The sequence below is a fragment of the Diprion similis genome, chromosome 2 (genome assembly GCF_021155765.1).
Source record: "Diprion similis isolate iyDipSimi1 chromosome 2, iyDipSimi1.1, whole genome shotgun sequence".
Taxonomy (NCBI): Eukaryota; Metazoa; Arthropoda; class Insecta; order Hymenoptera; family Diprionidae; genus Diprion; species Diprion similis.
In genome coordinates, this window is record NC_060106.1 from 13,791,966 (window position 1) to 13,812,737 (window position 20,772).

The 20,772-nt window shown below is 48.0% G+C and overlaps 1 protein-coding gene across 4 annotated transcripts; it reads left to right on the top strand.

Moving 5' to 3' along the window:
- The first annotated feature begins 1,459 nt into the window (after window positions 1–1,459).
- On the top strand, window positions 1,460–20,565 carry LOC124416603. 4 transcript variants are annotated; one of them, XM_046897824.1, is made up of 17 exons: window positions 1,460–1,800; window positions 3,642–4,060; window positions 5,729–6,039; window positions 6,273–6,679; window positions 6,763–7,098; window positions 7,162–7,321; window positions 7,845–8,202; window positions 8,284–8,662; window positions 9,002–9,214; window positions 9,332–9,823; window positions 9,883–10,191; window positions 11,148–11,430; window positions 11,525–11,803; window positions 16,341–16,771; window positions 17,792–17,977; window positions 19,129–19,475; window positions 20,217–20,565. In XM_046897824.1, exons 1-17 carry the CDS (start codon window positions 1,579–1,581, stop codon window positions 20,266–20,268), a joined length of 5,184 nt encoding a protein of 1,727 aa, XP_046753780.1. In that variant the 5' UTR covers window positions 1,460–1,578; the 3' UTR covers window positions 20,269–20,565. The 4 variants fall into 4 exon arrangements, with proteins under 4 accessions (XP_046753780.1, XP_046753781.1, XP_046753782.1 ...); XM_046897825.1 differs by having other exon boundaries at window positions 7,162–7,261; XM_046897826.1 differs by having other exon boundaries at window positions 3,642–3,973.
- Window positions 20,566–20,772: the final 207 nt, after the last annotated feature.

Genomic DNA, 20,772 nt, shown 5'->3' on the forward strand with positions numbered 1-20,772 from the left:
GGAATGGAAAATTTGGTACAGTAATAATATTTAGACGATAGGTCAACACTACGGCATATCGCATTTGCTAGATTCACCTAGGTAAACAATTTTAGTACCGTTATAACTTTTTTCTTCCCTTGAATTTCTTCTTTCTTCCATTTGCCTCTTCTATTTATAAAGCCTCGCGGGCATATCGTGTCCTTTGCATGAGTCATCGACTCGGTGCGATTTCGAAGAAGCTGGAACTTATCGATGACCGAAAGACGTGAAGGAAAATTTTACTCGTAATCGCTCTAAAATGCGGGTGAGCCAACGAGTTTTTCTCTGTTTGTTTCTCTTTCTTTCGTTTTTCGTGCTAACGAGAAGAGGTGCTGCGGGTGATTATAATTTAAACGGCATGGTTTCTCTGAACCATAAATTCCACAGAAAAGAATTAAGTGTTTGCTTTAAGTTTTACAACAATAAATCCATTAACGATTCAAATCAAAATATTCGCATAAAAATTATGAACTGAATAACGATAAAGAGAGCGGAAAATTAACAGCCAAGCCCCTAAGGTACAGATATAAAAAATGTATAAAATTAAATTGGAACGAGTAGGCTAAAATAGGAAATTTAGCAAATTTTATTTAAATTTGTCTTATACGTATCTATAATCACAGCTTGAAAGTGGTAAACGATCGTGATCGCTATGAGGTTTGAATCGGTGAGAAAAGTCTTGGCGAAAATGAAAAGAAAAGAAAGGACAAAACTAGTATGCATTTGTATAATAATTAATTCGAGTATAGATACAATCTGTATAATGTATTGATTTTCATGAGGGAAAATTAATAACGTACATGCCGGTGAAACGAGAAGATCGGCTGCGGGGTGGACATTCCGCAATCTCGTTGATCACTCGGTAAACACGAGAGAGGGTGGGTAAATAACAATCTATGGGGGGAAAAGAGCGAGATTGAGAAATATTAGTGAAGAGCAGGTACATGCGGCTGGTACATCGGGACGCGTTTATGGGAGATAAATAGCGATATCTGTTGGGCACGGGCGATTAGGCCGCATATCCGTCTTTAGGTACCCACGCTCGGTGCGGGTAGATCGGCGTACGTACCCTCTAATCCTTCCCGGTGTAAGAATCTACTTTGCCGGCGTCGTCGTGAGGGCCGTGAATCGGGTCGAGTTATCGGGAGCGACGACGACGGTTGCAGGGAAGAGGGGTTTCCATGACGACGCCGTCGGCCGTCGACCGTCGACACTGGACCAGAGACGCAAGCGCCGCGACGCGGCTCGACGGTGGCGCTTCGGAGTGCCTCCGGAGAGGCAGACACTGCGGTGAGGACGCCGCCCGTCGTGCCTCACCTCCTGGTGCAGTTGTCTCGCGTCGTGTCGCGTGCAGTCCGTCTCGTTGTCCCGGGAAAGGAGTGCAGCTCGCGAGTGCCGACGATGACGGGCATAGCGCCGGGTTCGGACAGGTAGTGATCGCCTCCCGACGGACGGCCGTCGCGCCGAGCCGACGACGCGAGGATCCTCGAGCCATCGGTTCCACATACACACACACATTCGATCGATATCGCCCCACGGGCGAGGCAGCCACGCGGTATGTCGGGGACCCCGAGGCCTGGGCCCTTGGGGACGCGGGGTCACCCGGGGCCCGTCACGCGGCACCAGGAAATCGCCATGAACCCCCGCGCTCTCGCGGTTTCTGGCAACGCCACCGCCCTGCCGCCGCCGACGACGACGACGACAACGACGACGACGACGCTCCTGCCGCCGTCGTCCACTCTCCCGAGGCTGAGTCCCGCCGGCATCCTTCATCCCCAGGTCAGCCACCCCGTCTCCGCTTCCGCCACCCCCTACTTTAATTACGGTCAATTACCCGAGGCGTTCCTCGGCCCCGCGGATCCGTCTCTCTTTACGTCTCGCGCCTTTTCATCTCGACGACTTGCCCACGAAAGTTTGAGACTCCGTGTCCTCGCACCCTCTCTAAGAGTCGGCGAGAAAATATCATCCTACGCTGGGCGAAAGGGGTGTAGCTTAATAGGACCCGACGCCTTAAGTTACTGCCTGGTTAATCTGACTCCGAGCACTTCGCACACGTACTAACTTGAATAATTAAATTCAAGATGTATGATGTAGCTGCTCTCCGATTTAATTATCGCGCGTCTGCGGGAGCTCGCGGTTCTTGGGAAAATTAATGTCGTGTTTTCCTTTTTTCTTTTTCCTTTTTTCGCCGCAAAATTAAGTACACCGGGTGTACACAGATACATATTTATTTCAGGAAAACCACGATTCACTTGACGTACCTCGAATAACAAAACCCACGGGTGCTTTTGTCTCGGGATTCAGCCATTTACCTGCAACTCAGCTTCTGATCTCCGTCTATCGTGCGGTTGACAGAATCGCCGCGGGCATTCACTGATTACTTTAATCCGCAGACACGGCGTGCATGTCCGATACCAACCGCGCTGTTCACCCTAGAGCCTTAATGCCTTTAGGTGAGATCGCTGCATCACCGCTCTGCAATGGGTATTATGCGCAAGTTTCAAACCGATTATACGCCAGCCCGTGGAGTCTATGAGCCTGCAGGCTAGGCTTCTTTAATTACCACATATTCAAGTACAATCACCTCTTGAATGCAGAGGAGCGCGATATTCCTGACAATAGATCCAATGTAGATATCTTCGTTTAATAGGACTCTCGCTAATTAATACCCCTGGTTCACATTTGTCCTGTTAAATAGCTTCTGCTTCGTTTTACAGATAGAGAAGCGCGTCTTTATGGGGAAGAATTCACTTCAATTTCTTCCAGTAAAACAGAGTTTACTACTTACTTAATATCACGGTAGTTGAAAAAAATTTCGGCAATATTTTCAAGGAATACCGTTTCGCCAAATTATCTCTTCGAAGCTTTACATTCGTCCTCGATCTATTATTTTTTTCTCCACTTTCGCTGAGGGATTTTGTATAATCTTTCATAGACGTATTTTGTCAAGGATCGCACGAGTAACTAAGGGCGACTTTCGCGAGATACAATTTCGTTTCGAAATCGAAGCTCTTGGGAATCCGATACGAATATCCTCCGATAACACGATCGAATCATTTGCAGCAAGACCAAAAATGCCCATGCATAACAAAAGACGATGAATTTCTGATTTCTTTTTGGTGAATACGGTAAAAATTTTCTATAAAAAATGTTAATTATAATATATAATATTGAACCGTAGGACAATCATTACTTTATTTTGAAATGCTTTGCCTTTTCGGCGCAGTGTGTTGACTCGACGAAACTAAAAATGGTAAGAAACGCAAAACTCCTATTTTCGGTGCGGCAAACTACACATTTGAATAGAGAGACTACGAGAGAAACTATGTAGACTATTTACGCAGCATATTTTATTCAGTATCCCCTGACACCAGGGCTTTTATCTCAGGCGTCTCAAATCATAAAAACGAAGGTTCAGAGATCTGCCTTATCATCGATTAAGCTTTAAACGAGCAGCAAGCTGGCGCAATAAGGCGGCGTCGTTAAAAGATTAATTTCAGCCAAACAAGTTGTTTGCGAAAAGAGCCAAGACACTTGCCTCGTAGGTATAACATCCACCCTCCCTGTCAACGAACAAATGAAGAAAAATAATAATTCGACTCTCAACGGTGGGCGTGCAGGTGGACGTCTCGACGCAGGCCGACCTCCACGGTGTTGGAGGGCTGCACGGGGATTGGGGAGAGCGTCGGGCGACGCCGCTTTACTCGCGCGAGGACATCAAGGAGCAGTACTGCATAACAAACCGGCAGCTGGACGCAGTAGAAAGGTCCGGGGGTGGGATATTCGGGTGCCTCTCTTCGCGGGGTCCGTCGCCTTGCGCCTCGGCGAGGACGTCCCTCCTATCGGCTTGCGTCCGGGGGGCACCAAGCGAGGAGAATCTCTTCGACGCGCCGTACCCGAGGACGTTTTACCATCAGCCCCACCCGGGGCAGGCGAGGGGCCAGCAGGGAAGGTACGACACGGACGAGGAGGACTACCCGGATAATTCCTACTTCCGCCGACGACCGACTTCCTTTTGCACGACTCCTGATCCTAAAAGGTAAGCGACGAATCGTTTCCCGAGGTGTTCAATCCTCCCTTAGTGTCATCATGCTGTGGCAGGGCTTTGGTATCCTACTGTTAGAACGAGGCGTTGCAACGACTCCCGACGCCTTCGCGAAATACGGTCGTTTAGGAGGACCCTGCGCAAGAGTTAACGTTCGTTGAGTCGCTGCCAAATGGCGATTGAAACGGTCATTATACTCTGCAGACTCGACGCGTCTCGACTTCGTAAACAACCCGCATCTACCCCGTCAGAGAGTCCCTTCTCTATTCATCGATCGAAAAATTGTTTCCAACTACAGAGACGCGACGCTCGCTAACCGGACTAATTCATCATTCCTGATGGCATGCGGCTACGATCTCGCTCAATGAAATGCTCCAGTTTTTGTTGAAAATTATTTCTCAATTCGGCGGACACTGCAACCACTCATAGCACATTTGCAAGAACCTCACGTTGCACTGTGAACGGGCAATAAATCATAGCCAGTATCGTACCCACAGATCATTCAGCCTGCAACATCAGCGCAGCTCCAAAAGGCTCCCAGCACCGTCATGCATCGGCAGAGTGGCCAGAGTATAGCCTGCAATTACAGCGAAAGTTGGCACTCGCTCGGTGTTGGTATTTATGCCCAGATTCTCGCAGCCGCAATAAATTTATCGAGTGCTCTGCATTGCCACCCTGCATCCCTTTAACTCCAGTTTTATACACCAACTTGTAGCTCTATTTGGCAACTCGTATCGCCGCCTCCCGCGCATGCCGATCACAATCCTGCCTGGTGTTCGCTTTAATTTGTCTCATAATCAATGGCGTGCAAGGCCACAATTGACCTTGATACGAAATTTCGACCAAAGCGAGGCCTCGATATCTTTAAGTCTTGGTGTGAGATCGAGGTCACGTAGCGGGTTCGGGAACGGATCTCATCGCGAGTTCGGCCGTAATGCTAGAGAAGAGAATGTCCCGGTTATAACGCGGTCTCGCCGAATCACATTTATATGCAGGTTTATACCCACGCTCGATTCTTCACATACGAGCAGCCGCCACGTAGATGTGTATTATAGGCAGCGTTGGCAGCTGTGGGATTGAAGAGCCGCTTCTGTTGGGTATGTGCTTTAGAATCAAGCGAAGATGTTTACTTTCACGGAGCTTTTATTCCCTGAGTCTAAAGAGGAATTGGGTAAAAGCTGAGCGATGTTGTTGGGTATTTTCTCGGCAAGCACCGCACGCGGGTAACCCTATACCTAAGCTGCGTCTACTCCTAACTGCAATTTAACGCTAGCACTAACCACGTCCCAGTGCTCCCTTAGCTTCCAATAAACTTAACCGAGACTTATTGCTCCGAGTGATTGGAGTATCGGATGAGGGAGAAGCGTCGGGAGGTCAGGATGGGTCGAAACCCCAGCTCTTCGCCCGAAGGTCGCGGTAATTCCACACCGGGCAGGCTGAGCTGCAATGCGAAGCCTGAAGCTCTGTTACCTGTTGGACGAATGTAGCTCACAATTAGTTTTAATTATTAATCACGCGACTTGAGAGTCTTGCACTTCCCGCGACATCCGTGAGCCGTGGCCTACATACCGATGCCGTGGATCAAGTGATCAGGGACTAATTGTAAGAAGGTCCATCTATCGAAACGGATCCATGGGGATGAATTGCGATTAATTATTGAAGGTACACGTGGGTACCGGAGGACGAGGAGTCGACGCGACTGGAGGGTCCTCGACCCGTCTTACCGCCCACTCTTACCGCGCCAACCTCGATCAACCATCGCCCCGCACCCCAGCAGCCACCGCGACCGAAGCACGTCAGCTTCGCGAGGTCCCATACCCTGACGTCTTTCGAGGTACCACGATCCAGAAGCCCCCCGAGGTCCCACGAACGTCTCATTGACTCTCAGCCGACTATGCAAGGATCCCTTTCCGCCGTTCTACCCTTGACGCACACCTACGCTAACTCTGGAGACCCTCGTGTTCTGGTACTCGGTAAGTCAAGGGCCAATGGCTTTGGTTGGTAGTTCGATAAGAGCGGATGAAGAAGAAGAAAAAACAGTTCATAAAAAAAGAGAAGAAAGTGGCACAATTTCATTGTTTCTTTGCCTGTTCTTTCACGAACCGCGCGAGAAGCCACTTGATTCGTGAGTCTGGATTGTCTGGTGGGCGTTAGTGTTGCCCGGGGGGGTGATCTTAATCTAATCGTTTTTGTTGTCCCGTGAAAGAAAAACCACCGAAACGTGGAGTGATGAAGACTCAGGCCACGCAGACTGAAGTTCCTCAAGGTCTACGAGGGCGAGTGGCTCCCATAACACTTAGCCCGAGGACGATTCATCGGGTGAAGATGGTCTCCCAGGGTGCTCAGACGAACGGAATTTTAAATGGACGTAAACTGACAAAGAGCTACTCGGAGGCCGGACAGTTAGGAACGCCCTTGGGAGCAACTTCACCCGGCGGCACTCCCATCAATGGCAACACAGATATTGAGCATGAACCTCTCCAGAGGACGCAGTCCGAGGAACCACCGAGGTCACCGTTTTTGGTCAACACTCCACCAACTTCTCTAACGCCGATCCCTCAACCCTCTGTCGACGACCGGGTGAACGGAGAATCGGACAACGCGATAAACCAGGTGAGGATTCGAGTGATAGTTTTCATATCTATCCACCACTCCTAAGACTAAGACCTTCGCATCTTCCGATCCCTGCACTTTAGGCTGATCAGAGACTCGTTGACTCGGACAACGAGGAAATTTTGATCGACTTTAAACCGGCTCCGATTTCCCCTCGTACCCGGAGCAGCCTCAGTCAAACGCCACGGCCGTGCAGGAGGATAGTTCCGTTGCAAAAGACCCTTTCCGACGGTGAGATTCAGGTTGAACGGCGAGAGTTGATAGGGGAGACGAGTGAGCCAAGCTACCCTCACTCGTGCAGAAGAAATCATCACGATCCTTGGAGCAAATCAACCCGAACTCCCATCTTGTTTTCCTCAACCCCTGACGACCTTGCACTTCTGAGGGCTACGCCACCTGGAGAAGAACACTACGATGAGGTACTTGTATTGCTCAGAGGGCTGGCGTGGCATTGCGCAGAGTGCTTATCGCATTTGTTTCAGGAATTTCACGAGAATTTAATCAAACGAGGGCTCTTCCGAAAGAGGAGCGTGTCTCTGGAGGATGGAGTTCAAAATCTAGGTACAGGGCCAACGGTCACGGGCGAGCCCATACTACCCAGATCACTTCCCACTTCGCCAACGACACCCACTCTGGTATCAGGTCTGTAAATATACTTACGTTTTCATACTTTGAAAATCCGAAACTAATTGGACGCAACTTGTCTTTGAGAACAGGCTAGACTCGGGGGACACGGTGATATTTCCGTATTATATAAGCTTCTTAGGTGGAGTAATAAACGCTCCAGTTAGGCTTTAACTTCCGAGAAAATGTATTATTAGACTAATTGTAAATAAACTCCCTTCCTTTCCTCGTGCACGATGATGAATAGCATTTCAAGCACAGCTGGAAATTAATGTCAGCTCGTAAATAAACTTGACGCCGAGTCATCTTCGATCTGGGTCCAAACAAATCATAACTTTTGTATTATTCTCAAGATACGCGTCTTTGTTTGTGAAATTAAATAACCAATCAGTTTGCTTTTTGCATATTCTAAACACCGTAACTGACCGTTTTCCATTCCTTGTTCGGGTCCAATTTGCTTCGGTACATTCCATCAACGCCCGGAAATTTCCGCGCAATCATCCGAGTAATCAACTGTAAGTGCTTTATCGCAATATTTCAGGACCTCAGAGGGCGGTGCAAAGTCCCGGTAGCGTATCATCGAACCGACACCACCTTCATGCGAAGCTCCCAGTCGGCATAATGGGGTCACCGTTTGCTTCGAGTGACTCTTTAGCGAACGACGTAACCAGAGACCACAGCGACGGTATATGGAACGAATCTCAAGCCACAGTGTTGCAGGCTGACTCCTTGGCCCTTCTTACGCCTTCCTCCAGAAGAAGACACCTTCTGATCCTCCAGCACCAACAACGATCTTCCATGGACACCGAGGCGCTGGACGCCGAAGATGAAATGGAAGTTGGCCCACCGAGTCCCAGGATTCGTTTAGAGCCAGCCACCCCAGTCAGCCCCGTCCCAAGGTGTGTGATTTCGGTCTGGAATGAAACAAGTTTTAAAAGTCAAAGGATGACGAGACTTACGAGGTTATTTTTGTTCATTAGCATTGACAATTTCCCGTCGTCCGCACGGAATGGCAGACAACGAAGCGGTCTTCGAAGACGAAGTCCGATACCACCACCGTTGTCTCAACCGCAGTCCCAGTCATCCAGTGAATTCGGTCTGAGTCTGGTCAGGACGGACTCAGGTCGAACGAATACAGACGTCTCGGAGACGTCAACGACTGAAGATTACGTGACGGCAAATACTTCTACGGGGACAGGTACGACGACGGGAAACTCTGGGACCACCAGTTCCCGGTCCCGGCATCCTCAACTTCACTCCGGCGCGGTACCGTCTGCGCCAGCCTCTGCTACAGCCACTGCGGCCGATGGGAGTTCCTTCGAGAGCGCTAGTTCCATTTACAGTCTAGCGCGAAGTGAGGTAAGAGAAACCTTGATAAGCTATTCGATCAGGTGTCGGGGTGGTTAGGTCGGGTGAGCCCTCTACTTTTATGGACATTTTATAGGAGTTTCTATTCCGGGTGTATAGGAGATACCGGAGGGGCAAGATACTTCGCTCGTAAAGTCATGAATCTTATTTACGAACACAGAAGGCGGGCTCTTCATCAATACTTTGTCTCGATTCTAAACTTTTTTTTCCAATAAAATTCTCTTCCTCCGCTTCCCGCGAGCGTGCTAAAAATATACAAAACTTTTTTTCGCTCCGATAAGCTTTCCCCGATAAAAGTTCATCGAGTGAGAATGACTATACCTGTTTCAGGCCGTCGTCGAAGAGCCTTGCAGTCCACCGGCCATCATTGAAGAATCCGAAGCTTCTCCCGGAATCGAACCACCCCCATCTCCGGCTAGATCGACGTCGAGCAGTAGCTCCGGTAGCTATGACCTCGAAGACGCCATGCCGGAACCTCTTCAAGATTCTTACCCAACTGCACCTCTCAGTGGTGCTGCCTCTGAAACTGAACCAGACCACGATGTGAGCGAATGATTAGCCGCCAAGCGCTACGTGATGACCGAAAATCACTGTTTCTGATCTTTTAAGTATAGTTGTTACACCTAGCCAATTTCTTTCACGATGGTTTTATCTGTGCAGGAAGAGCGCCGATCAAGTTCTGGCGGTTACGCAGAGTCACCACCGGATACTCACCTGTGGTCGGAAGAGGAGAGACGTAGACGCCGAAAAACTTTCACCTTGGACTTTCAGCCAGGCGCTGAGGTGGAAAATGGACGCGTCGACGGATATATAGAGAATCGGGACGTGAGCCCGACTCCAAGTCACAGGCACAGACTGAGAGGCAAACCGCTTAACACGCGAAGTCCTCATCGGAACAATAAGAAGAGGGATTCGGCTCAGCAGCAGCAGATCATCAGAAGCCCACAGAAAGACGACTGGCGAGAACCACTCGAAGACGGGACCCACGTCCCTACGTCGGATGATTCGAGCTGTAGCCATCGTTACCACCTTCATCATCACCATCACCATCACCATAGGGAAAGCATCGAAGGAGGTAGACACAGGAGGGTGCGTGAGAGTCCTAGAAGAAAAACGGGAGGCTATATTTCGTCGCGACGGAAAAGCAACGAGGTAAATCATTTTCAGAAGAACACTCACCTTCATGCACTTAATTGTCAATTTCAATTCAGGACAAGAACGCGGCGTTGACCGGAAGTCTTCCCAGAAGAAGATCCAGGCCCGTGGAGGAGATTTCTTCAAGTCGACTGAGTCCTGGTGGACACTATCAACGAAGTCCTGGGCACAACGGACACGCGACGATAATCGTGAAGTCGCCGAGTCCAGAAGCGCGTCTAAAGGCACTGTCAGCCGAGTCCCTGAGGTCAGTTAGTCCCGGAAGTGACAGCGTCTTTTACAGCGAAGGTGCAGACCACTCCTCTTGCGTTACTGCCAGTCTAGAACCTCTGGACGCACCTCATTGTCACCATTGTGGTCGTGAGGTAATTCTGCAAAATTAAATATCGCCACGTAGGTATTGTATACATCCCTATAATAACGAAATACCTCGGCTGAGCGTGAACCGGAAAGGAATTTTTGTGATATTAGATCCCCTCGGCCTGAATATTCGAAATAAATAAACTTTGAATGAAGACATACATAGTAGAGCAAGTTATACGTCGACCGCTCCATTATCGACTTCCGGCTTTTCGCGGCAGATGAAAGCTTCTTCATCTCTGTATACACGAACTGGCTTTTATATTCTTCGTATCGTTTTTCGTTACGTATACTTCGTGTTTTTGTATGTGTACGCCTACACTGATCAGCGGTATATGGACATATGCGAACACTGTAAGTGTAGCGCGTGCAAAAGCGGTGGAAGAAGTGAATTACATTTGAAAGCACGGCTAGAGCGAGGAAAAGCTGTGAACAAAGGAGTACTTGTTTCAAGAATATGTATTTGCCTCGTACGTATCTAATTTCGACTGTGCAGAGCAAAAGCATATGCAGAGTAGTGACACAGCGACAATTAGAATAATAAACTGAAGGTGCCAATTAGTCGGTCCGAGTCGGTATAGTGGCTGTGTTGTAAAGAGTTTTAATAAAAAGGTATACCACTAACTATTGCATTATTCAAAGAAACGTACACAGGAGTTTCGGGAAAAGTAGCCGGTCTTCGTGTGCAAGGTCTTAACTCTCTTGCAGGATTCACGGGTTAATTTATTCGGTCTGTGGTCTTACCATGCTGAGAAATAATTTATCGCAAGCCGTTTCTAAGTATATGGAAGAAACCGTACACAACTGTATATTTAATGCACTACTGCGTCTGGGATTTGAAGATTTGGTGAAGAGATACGTAAGAAAATTATTAGGGCTCGAATGTGCGATACGCGATTCGGTTCTGCCCAATTCTCCACCCAAATTTATTCTTCAGAACAACTTTTATCCCTCACCTAAGGTCCAGGAGGAAATCGTCCAACCGCCAGCCGGGTTCGCCGATTCCCCCGAGGGCCACAAGGCGACTACCAAGCACTCCGGTCATCGATTGTATAAAAAATTCGACAAACGATTCCGCTCCGAGGATAGAAGCGAACGGAGGCATCTCTGGAGCAACGGGAGTCGTTCCGAGGTCCGGGCAAAATCCGAGGAAAGAAATGCGAGGTCCAGCAGCCCCCGGGAAGAATGCAGTCGACGGAGACTTCAGGCTCGCAGTACCGACGCCAGCATGGAGGTTCTAACTGGTGAGCTCTTTCTTTTGCGCATCAGTATCGTTTCCGTTGCACAGTTCGGCATTCTTGGGATCTTGAAAATGAACGAAATCTTCTTGAATTTCAGGTCGAGAAAATGACGCTAGACAACTCGAGGCGTACGCAACCGGTGACTGGATATGCATAGAAGATTTTCGCGGCAGTCACGTTTGGCGAAAGCCGGAGAGCCGCGGCGACGAAGACGACGTAGGCACTGACGGGGTGCCGGGAAGGGAGCGTCGAGATTCGCAGGGATCAACCGAGAGCGAGAAGTGTTTTGCTCGAAAGTACCACGGCGCGAGACGAAGGATGATTCACGCGAAGATCAGCGGAGAGATGCAGAAAAGGATCCACATGAAGAGCCTGAGTGAGTCTCCTCCATCCGCTCCTCCACTTGGCACGCTTGTTTCCTTTTCTTCTCATTATACATACACGAATAGACGTTTCGAGGGAAATAAACTCTTTTGAACACGAAGAACGCAGCTTTCTTTCGGTTTTTTGTCGCGTTCGCCGCAGATTAGGAACGGCTATTTTTGCACGTGGCTAGTGCTTGGATGGATCTGCTGGCGCCTGGGGATCCCGCTTCGCGGCACGCGTGTCCTGACCACGACACTCGGAGGTAATCGCGTCGACGCACGCCTCGCGAGACTGAAGTGACGATCATCGTAGGCGTCGGAGTTGCGTAACGCGTCAAGCCCCGGACCGTTCACGCCAACTGCCATAACAAAAACTTGGGCGCGAAGACGTCGCTCTGAAAGACCAAAGTGTCGATGGCACATCTATATATAGCCCATGGTCCAAGAACGTGACATTCCGGCGTTCCATTCGGCGTCTTTTTATCTCCCATTTCCCCCTCCCACTCCCCTAATTTTCTTCTCTCTTTTCTCCCCCGTCTTCTACCGCATCCAGCTCCTTTGTTGCGACGCACACACTTCATACGCTGATGCTCCATTTTTACTTGGCACTCCGCACTGCAGCTTGCAGCGTTCTATACCGTTCCTCCCGACGCGACGCGATGCCGCATTCTCTCCAGGGAATGGACCAGATGGTCACTGCGTCACGTCTGCTCCCACCAGACTCATCCTAATGCACGACCATTTCCCCGACGTGGGTACGTCGTTGCATCCTCACCAGGGTATTACTTTGCTGTGGCTAGAAGAACGGCGCGGCTTCGCTGCACCGATTACCTCCGCATTAAATCGTCCCCCGCATTTCTCGATCCAAATGGATTGTTTACAGCTCCGGCACGCCACGCCGATAAACTGCGGCAGGCAATTTGTTAACCCATGCAGTTTAAGACAGGATCAAAATAGACAGCCGTCTGGTTATTTATCTTGGCTCGAGACACGCGGTACCAATAATCAGATCGGAAAATACTTCTTTCAAGAAATTTGTCGGGGGCTTGGAGTAGTTGGTGCAACGCATGCGACAGCCGAGTCTCGTATTGTCGGGACACTGCAGCCTGCGAGGTCTGTTCCGATCGATGACAATTAGTGTCAATTGGCGATTGATCAAGCTGGATTAGTCCGACTACGATCGGAATGACGTGCAGATGGGATTGTCATCCGGTTCTTCACAATTCTTTAAATAAGCGTCGCGTAATACTGCGGTGGCTAAATATAAACCCCGGCGTCGCGGCGCTGCCGCTGAGCGAAATCTTCAGGAGATGAGCTTGCGGCAGTGGAGAGAAAAGGAGAGACCGAGAGAAAGAGAGATGGAGTAAAGAGAGAGTAGGGGAGATCCGAGAAGAAGAACTTTTGGCTACAGTCAGTGGGTCAGGGCGTCAAGTCGCATTCCACCAGGGTACTACCTAAAATCTCCATCGGACAAAGACCGCTTCAACTCGCCGCGCGTATTTTCAACGATAGAGCTTTTAAACTTGCGAAGTTATCGCCGTTCCCTTCGTCACTTCGAACTGACTCCGCTTTCTTCCTTCTACGTTTTCCTCGTTGATCCCTCAATAAAGTGGTGCGTGATTGCAAGTACAAGTGAAGGTGTCTTCGCGACGGGATAAAGCGGTTCCCGTGCAACAAGAAATGGTGTGCGACGCCGCGGGTTCCGGGTGCCCACCCGAGATCGGAGAAGAAGACGTCTCCTTGAGGCGCGCCCTTGAAGATCTTTTGAAATGTATGCTCAGGGTCTGGTGCAAGGAAGGCCAAGCATTGACCACGCTCGGCGTTCCGCCACCCGGTATATTTGCATATTTCGTTACACTGCACAAAGCACCATCATCACTAACAAATTATACCCTCGGCTGCACAATACGACTCGAGTATATTACTTCAAATAACGGCGTCCTATTACTGCACAACGCTGCCCGATTCAGTCCGCATAATATCATATTTATCGTTCTACTATAATTGCTGGCTTTCTAATTACCTTATTTTATTTGCTTACTTTCATGTATACTTACGACTACACTGCCGTGTACTGTTCCATCGCTGAATTTTCTTAGTTTCGTAATTGCTTAAAGTTTTCCCATTTGTTAATTTGTAAGAATAAAATTTTTTATTATTATCCACCGCCGATGGTGTTCCCCAATTTGCTGTTTTCAGCTAATCTCCAGTGCACGTAAAAAGCCCTAAAAATCCTATGATGTGTACGTGATTGTCAATGGCTATAAAATTCCGTATATTGAATATCTCGTCACGAAAATGATCGTGTTTTTATTTTTCCCGGGTACTTATGTTACGACGGATATGACACACGCAGCTGAAGCCGTCAAAAACAATCCACGGTGTAATTTTATCGCGAAGCTGACCCGATTCTTTGCATCAAATTATAGCACCGCTTGAAATAAATAAGAAATTCCACGAGGCGAAAAACCATCGCGGCAGGCAGAAGGTCTTATCAATTTTAGACCAGAACGCGTTTTATATACGTTCCAGCGTAAAACTCCGTGGGGATATGCGTATATCTAAAAATATTTTAACGAGCGCCTCACACAACCGTAGTACGACTGCAAACACTTTTTTACTATCGCAACACTGCGTGAAAAGGAAAGATCAATTTTTCACGATTTGAAGCCGTAGATTTATTCCCCCCCCCTCCCCAAAAAAAAAAAAAAAAAAAAACCTGTCACGAGTGGGAGTTGAAAAACTGTATTAATCGAGTCCTTGTAATACTTTGCCTGTGACAATTATTAATCGGAAATAAGTTTTATTTTAATAATTCGTAATATTTCTGAACTGTCAGCGAAATTCGCGACCGCGAATGTTGTTCTGAAATACGGCATCAGTGAAAAGAGGCGAAGAAAGAGAGGAATAGGTTTCACAGTCATCGTAAATTCATATAAAAATACCCCGGTAAATTGTTATCTACGGACGCGACGCGGTTGCCGGCAAAAAAAAAACCGCCAACCTCTCAAAATGACGGGATCGGCACGCGTGCCCTTGTGCTCGAATCGCGAGGAAAACGTTTGGAACGTGTGAATAAAAATAAGTCTCAAATCGTTTTTCCTCTTCGTCTGCAGGTTATAATATAGTGCCGCATTCAGCAATAGTACAATATAAATATATGTACACAGATAGAGATATGTAATATGCGACTCTCTGAAAAGCTCGTGTTCTCCCGCTCGTCAAAGATGGTATTACTTTTTACGGCTCAGCCTTCTGATCGAAAAACTTACCTGACCGAATGGATATTGCGGTGTTGCTATCGCGAATAACGATGTATAAGCTTCGATGTCTGGTCGGATGAAGGTGGATATCTTTTACTCACTGCATTACCTTTCGATCAGAATTGACTGATACTCGTCTCGGATAAATCGATCGATGCCAGACCATCTCGCCCGGAAATATTAAAAAAAAGGTTACAATTGTTAGAGTAATGATTTTCGGGGTGATTCATTTGACCGAAAAACTGTAGTACATTAGTACTATATTTGAAAGAATATTTCCCTCGGGTTATACATCGTTGATTCTTTTTGAAATTCAAACGTGCCTGGAAAAGATGTAGACTTTAAATTGCGTCGTTCTTAAGGTGTAATATTCTTTTGGAATTTACCGGATGGTTCCATCGTCAAGCTTCAGAGAATGGAAGATGAATGACCGGTATTTGTAAGAATAAGCTGACAAAGTAACCGCGCTGCAGCGGCGAAGACGGTGCGGGGGTAAATGATGACCACCACTTGCCGGCTTGGCAGGCGACGGTGACGTAACAGCTTCGCTATTTGCTCGGGGTTTCTGTGTACACCGTACGTGTATACACGATGTGACATAACGGACGGCTCGCCGTTTCAAAAGCGCTACCATCCATTACGATTTTGTTAAATAACTTTTTCTGACGTCGGCATTATACGGGCGGCGTGTAAGGTGCGCGTCCGAGGGATTGCATAACTAGGTACGGTTGACGGCTCGCTGGCCGAATTCCCGCAACGCGGGGCTCGAAAAAAGCCGCATAAACAGCGAAACCGGGTCCGAAATACGGCACGACGTCGCGTGTCATCCTTCATCATCGAATCGCGTGAGCGCCGGTCCTCCGGAAGCGCGTTAAGCTTCCGAGGGAATACCGGAGGCTAAAGATCAATCTGAGAGGTAAACGTGACTTATGAATGGGCCGAGTGCCCGGCCAAGTAATTCGCTTGATAAGATCGGCTCGTTGAATTTGGGTCAGAGCTGCTGGAAGGTTTCCTCGTTTTGTGCTCGAGCCGTTCACCCCGTTAGCCGCGTTAACAAAACAGGAGGAAAAATCAATCAGTCAGGAGCCGTGGCGTGCGAATGCGCCCCGGAAGCAGCTGTATTGTACAGGGTATACGAAAGAGGGATGTGAAGGGGGGGGGGGGTTTACTTTTGTGTAATGAGAATTTATTCACGCGGTCCTGTTCGAGGAATCGGGCGGATTGATTCACCGCGGCCGAAAACCGCCAGCCATGACTGATGTAATATGTGTGTCGATATTTTCAGAAAGCGACAAAAGAGTGATCGTAAAAAGGGAGCCTGGGGGCGAGTTCGGGTTCCGGATTCACGGCTCAAAGCCCGTCGTGGTATCGGTAATTGAGCCGGATATGCCGGCTGAGAGCTCCGGCCTCGAGGTGGGCGACATCATCATATCCGTAAACGGAAGAAGCGTCATGGACGCGGTTCACTCGGAAGTCGTAAGGCTCGCGCACTCGGGAACCGACATCCTGGAGCTCGAGGTCGTGCGGACCTGCAACATCCTGGCGCCCCAGGTCCCGAGGAGCGGCTCGAAGGACGGGCCAGCCGAGGCGCCTCTCTGCTCCGGGTACCTGTGGAGGAGGGCGACGACTTCGACGTCTTCGACGTCGGACAAGTGGGTCAGAAGATGGTTCGCGTTACGTCGCGACAACTGCCTTTATTGCTACAAGACTGATGCGGTGAGCGGAGAGCCTGCTGCACCAGCAGGGGATATCCTGGAGAGTTGCGAGGTTTCACACTCGATTTGTCGGGTCCGCGGCGAAGGCGTTTCTGAAAAATTCATGAGAGCACCGCGGAGTTAAAAACAGACCGTTCGCATTCGTATAGTTACCGAGGTTTCGCCGCGGCCCTACTCCTACTCCTGCCCGTGCTGCAGGATATAAATATTTATTAACCCACTGGGGGTGTAAAGTTACTATAATCATAAACCTTTCTTACGACCCAACAAAATGAGAAACCGAATGTCAGATGAGTTGCCCGCTTACGTTTTGCGCGTGACGAAAATACCTACAATAGCACGCATAGGTGAAAGAAAGAAAATAAGTAAAAGCGTGTTGAGAGAATTTTGACGATTATTCGTTGTCGATTCAATTCACGGTACTTGAACGATCCTTGACTTATCAGCTGCACAGATATACCACCAGCACTAGCCAATATCTTGACGAAGACTGTAGTTACTCGAAGATTACACGATGCCTTTCGTTATACCGCAGGCGGCGATGAAAGAACGGTTATTCATAACGCAACGGACTATACGTGCAAGGATAAAGGTTCTACACATTTTTAGTTTCATTTGTGACCGGAGTAAGCCGACACAGGAAACAAAAGAAAAGAAAAGGAAAAAGAAAAAACGCGAGGTTGTTTAAATGATCGAGCATTTTTCTGCGCTAACGAGCCTAGCGGAAACGTAAAACGTTTCGGTAGTTTTGGTGGCCGTCCATTGCCAATGTGTGGCCTTGAAATAAATTCAATTGGCAAAAGTCCACGATCAAAAGAATTCTATATCTAAACATAGAAACAAACTGTGAGCTGGTGGCTTTAAACTAAACATGAAAAATGACGTCTCTCTCACGAAATTGGCGCTCACCAGTAACCGGCTATACCTATATACATATACTATACCTATTACACCGACAGACCGTCAGATAGACGGCACGCTATGATCCTCGTTTCCCTTACACGCTCCTTGTCTCCCGCAGGATTCACAGCCGGTAGGAGCAGTGATGCTCCTAAAGTACGCGGTAACGCCAACTCCCGACGTCAGACCCCACAGCTTCGTCATAACGAAACCCGGAGCGCCAACGTTGCACTTAGGAGCCGACACCGAGGAAGCAGCCAGCCGTTGGGCGACGGTCATAAAAGAAGCTGTCGAAAAGAACAACCAGGTAAGTACGTCCGAGGAACGGTTCCAGGGCGAACGACGGACCGGCCAAGCGGACTCTGCTTTAATTGGTGATTCTAATCTCGATACGGATCCTTATATCGGGTTACCCTGGACCTTATCGACGGTTTCCCGCGCGCACAGATCCTTATGCCTTATGCTCGACCACTCGAGAATGCTAGTTCGATATCAAGTTATAGCAAAGAAAATTTAAAAGATTCATTAGAGGCTTTTAAAACGACTATGAACGACGAATTTTATTCTTAAATTTCTTTTTCGAAACGCGGGTAGTTCGCTGACATTTATATCCCGCGTAGCGGAGCAAGAATAAGGACTTACCTCTTTGGAATAGATTTTACTACTTCTATTAGGTGATACGAAACCTGGTGGCCAGGACAAATTTATAACGAGGTCCCACTTCGACGTGTATTCCAAGATTATATCCTTGCATCAATCTTTCGTAGATAGGTTTTACTCCGTCCAGACGACTTTAACCTAATCTGACTACCCGGAGTCTCGGATTTTTAGTGTGTGGCCCTCTGGCTCAGTTCAGGATTATGGCCCCGAGTCGAAGTCGCGTACTGGATGGTCTATTACTTCTGTTTACTAACCAGGATTTAAAATTTTCTCAAGGGTTTTGATCGTTTTTATCTCACTCGGGCTAATCCAGTCCATATACTTTTTAGTCTTTGACTTTTGAACGCTATCCTTGTTTTATTGAATATCATATTCCTCCTGCGTGTCTCTCCAAAGATGTAGGTATACCCATCAAAAGCCAACCGAAAGGTAGCAATTTTTTAGACCGTTTGAAAAGAGTTTAAACAGAATATTTTCAACGTCACATTAGATCAATGAAACTGAAATAGGTAGCGTAAGACTAAAACACTTTTAATAGAAGCTACCATCGTACGCGACGTGGTGACGGATCGAGTCTATTAAAACTTGTAATGCATCGATGTGCAAGTAGGAAAGTAAGGAAACGTCTTGATCGCCGAGACGCGTCGCGTAGATCTTACGGTGAGATTAATCGTTCAGCGGTGGCGAAGCGGCGGTCATTCGACCGTGCGGAGAACACGCTCGCCGTATAACATGGAAGAGTCAGGCCGGTGGATCGACCGCTGTCAAATGAAGTTTTGTTTGACGTCTATCCGGCAGGGCGACACCTGGTTGAACGCATCGTTGAGGCTACAGCAAATGCCTCCCTGCACGATTCAGAGGCCGGACTGTTTCGGCTACCTCAGTAAGCAGCAGGGCGCTCATACCAGGGAATTCGGCTCGAGCTGGTCCCGCAGATACTGCGTCCTTAAGGACGCCGTCCTCTACTTCTACGACGACGCCAACGCCGAACGCGCCTTCGGCATCGCCTGTGTTCGTGGCTTTTCCGTTCACTGGGGTGCATCCGGTTCCGCGGAGGGCAGGAAACACGCCTTCGAATTACAGCCGCCAGATTCTTCCCAAAAGAGTCACATTTTCGCGACAGAATCGGAAATGGATAAGAAGAGGTAAGAAGCTGTAAGATGATAAGGAAAAGAAATCACCTTCGATTATTCCTCTCCGATGTGCTGGTTCTTTTTTCTACCATTAGGGACCATAATCGACCATCTCTGAATGCGACATTCCATTCATGCTCAAGAATATCAAAATCACTTGGAATATAACCAAGTGTATCGGTGTATTCGGGTCCGTTGATTAGAGGTGCATTGGGAGGATATCACTGCCCATAAGTAGTCGCATCACGTTCCTAGATTACGGTCGCCCGAGTACACATACAAGCCTGTAGCCCGGGCACAAGTTGGACCGTGTAACAAACGAAAGGGTTTCGGTGGCTAATGAGTAACGACCTTATTTCCCAAATTACCGATTCAATTCATTCCCGACTGTAATTACCAAGCCCCGGCAATCAGCCATGACTTACAATCAGACCCTCCGCAGGTAAATCCTCCGCACTCTCATCTCGGTAAAAAATACCGCACCTGCGTAACATGTGCGTATCATGCTAATGGTTTCATTAATTTGCTAACCCGAAGCCACAAGATCGAGTAACTCTCGAAGGAGATTGCACAGAAAATGAGAATCTTTAGCACCGACTGTCATCCGGGAGTTATAAAACTCACTGGCAATTTTTGCAAAGAGGTGCCTTGTTCGTTTTGCCAATCTCGTTCGAAAGGTGGGCACCTCGAATGTACCCGTGCAAATTGTAACTCCAGCGTCCAGAAGTGATTCCTACGTGTTCTGTCTTGCAGGTGGATAGCAGCGCTCGAATACTCGATTGACCGGTGGATAAAGATAGGTTGACGAGACAACTAGTCTAGCCTGGCTCGGCTTGTTCCTCCGCAGCGAGCCGACCCGATGTAACAAAATATCTTTGTCCCTGCAGTGACGAATTTACCCAGCACGAAACTTCATCAACGATCGTCAAATGCGACTATGATTTTTTTCTTTCTTTCTTTTTACTTCCACTTCGTTCTCTTGTCGTGTTTTTGACGTTATTATTTTACTTATGCATCGATTTTTATTTAAAAATGAATTATTCGTCATTATTATTATGATTATCATTATCGTTAACATCATCCGAGATTTTTCTCACAATGATTATTATTATTATTATCATTGCCATTACTGTTAATGTTGTTGTTATTATTATTATTATTATTATCATTACGATTATTATTGCTGTTATTACCAAAGCGTATAAACATAAATACGATATTGTATAGAGTCTTGCGTGCCTGTGCAGAGTAAGAATGCGTGAGTAGTTGAAACGTGGCATGCATTGAGCGAATATCTCACGACGCATGT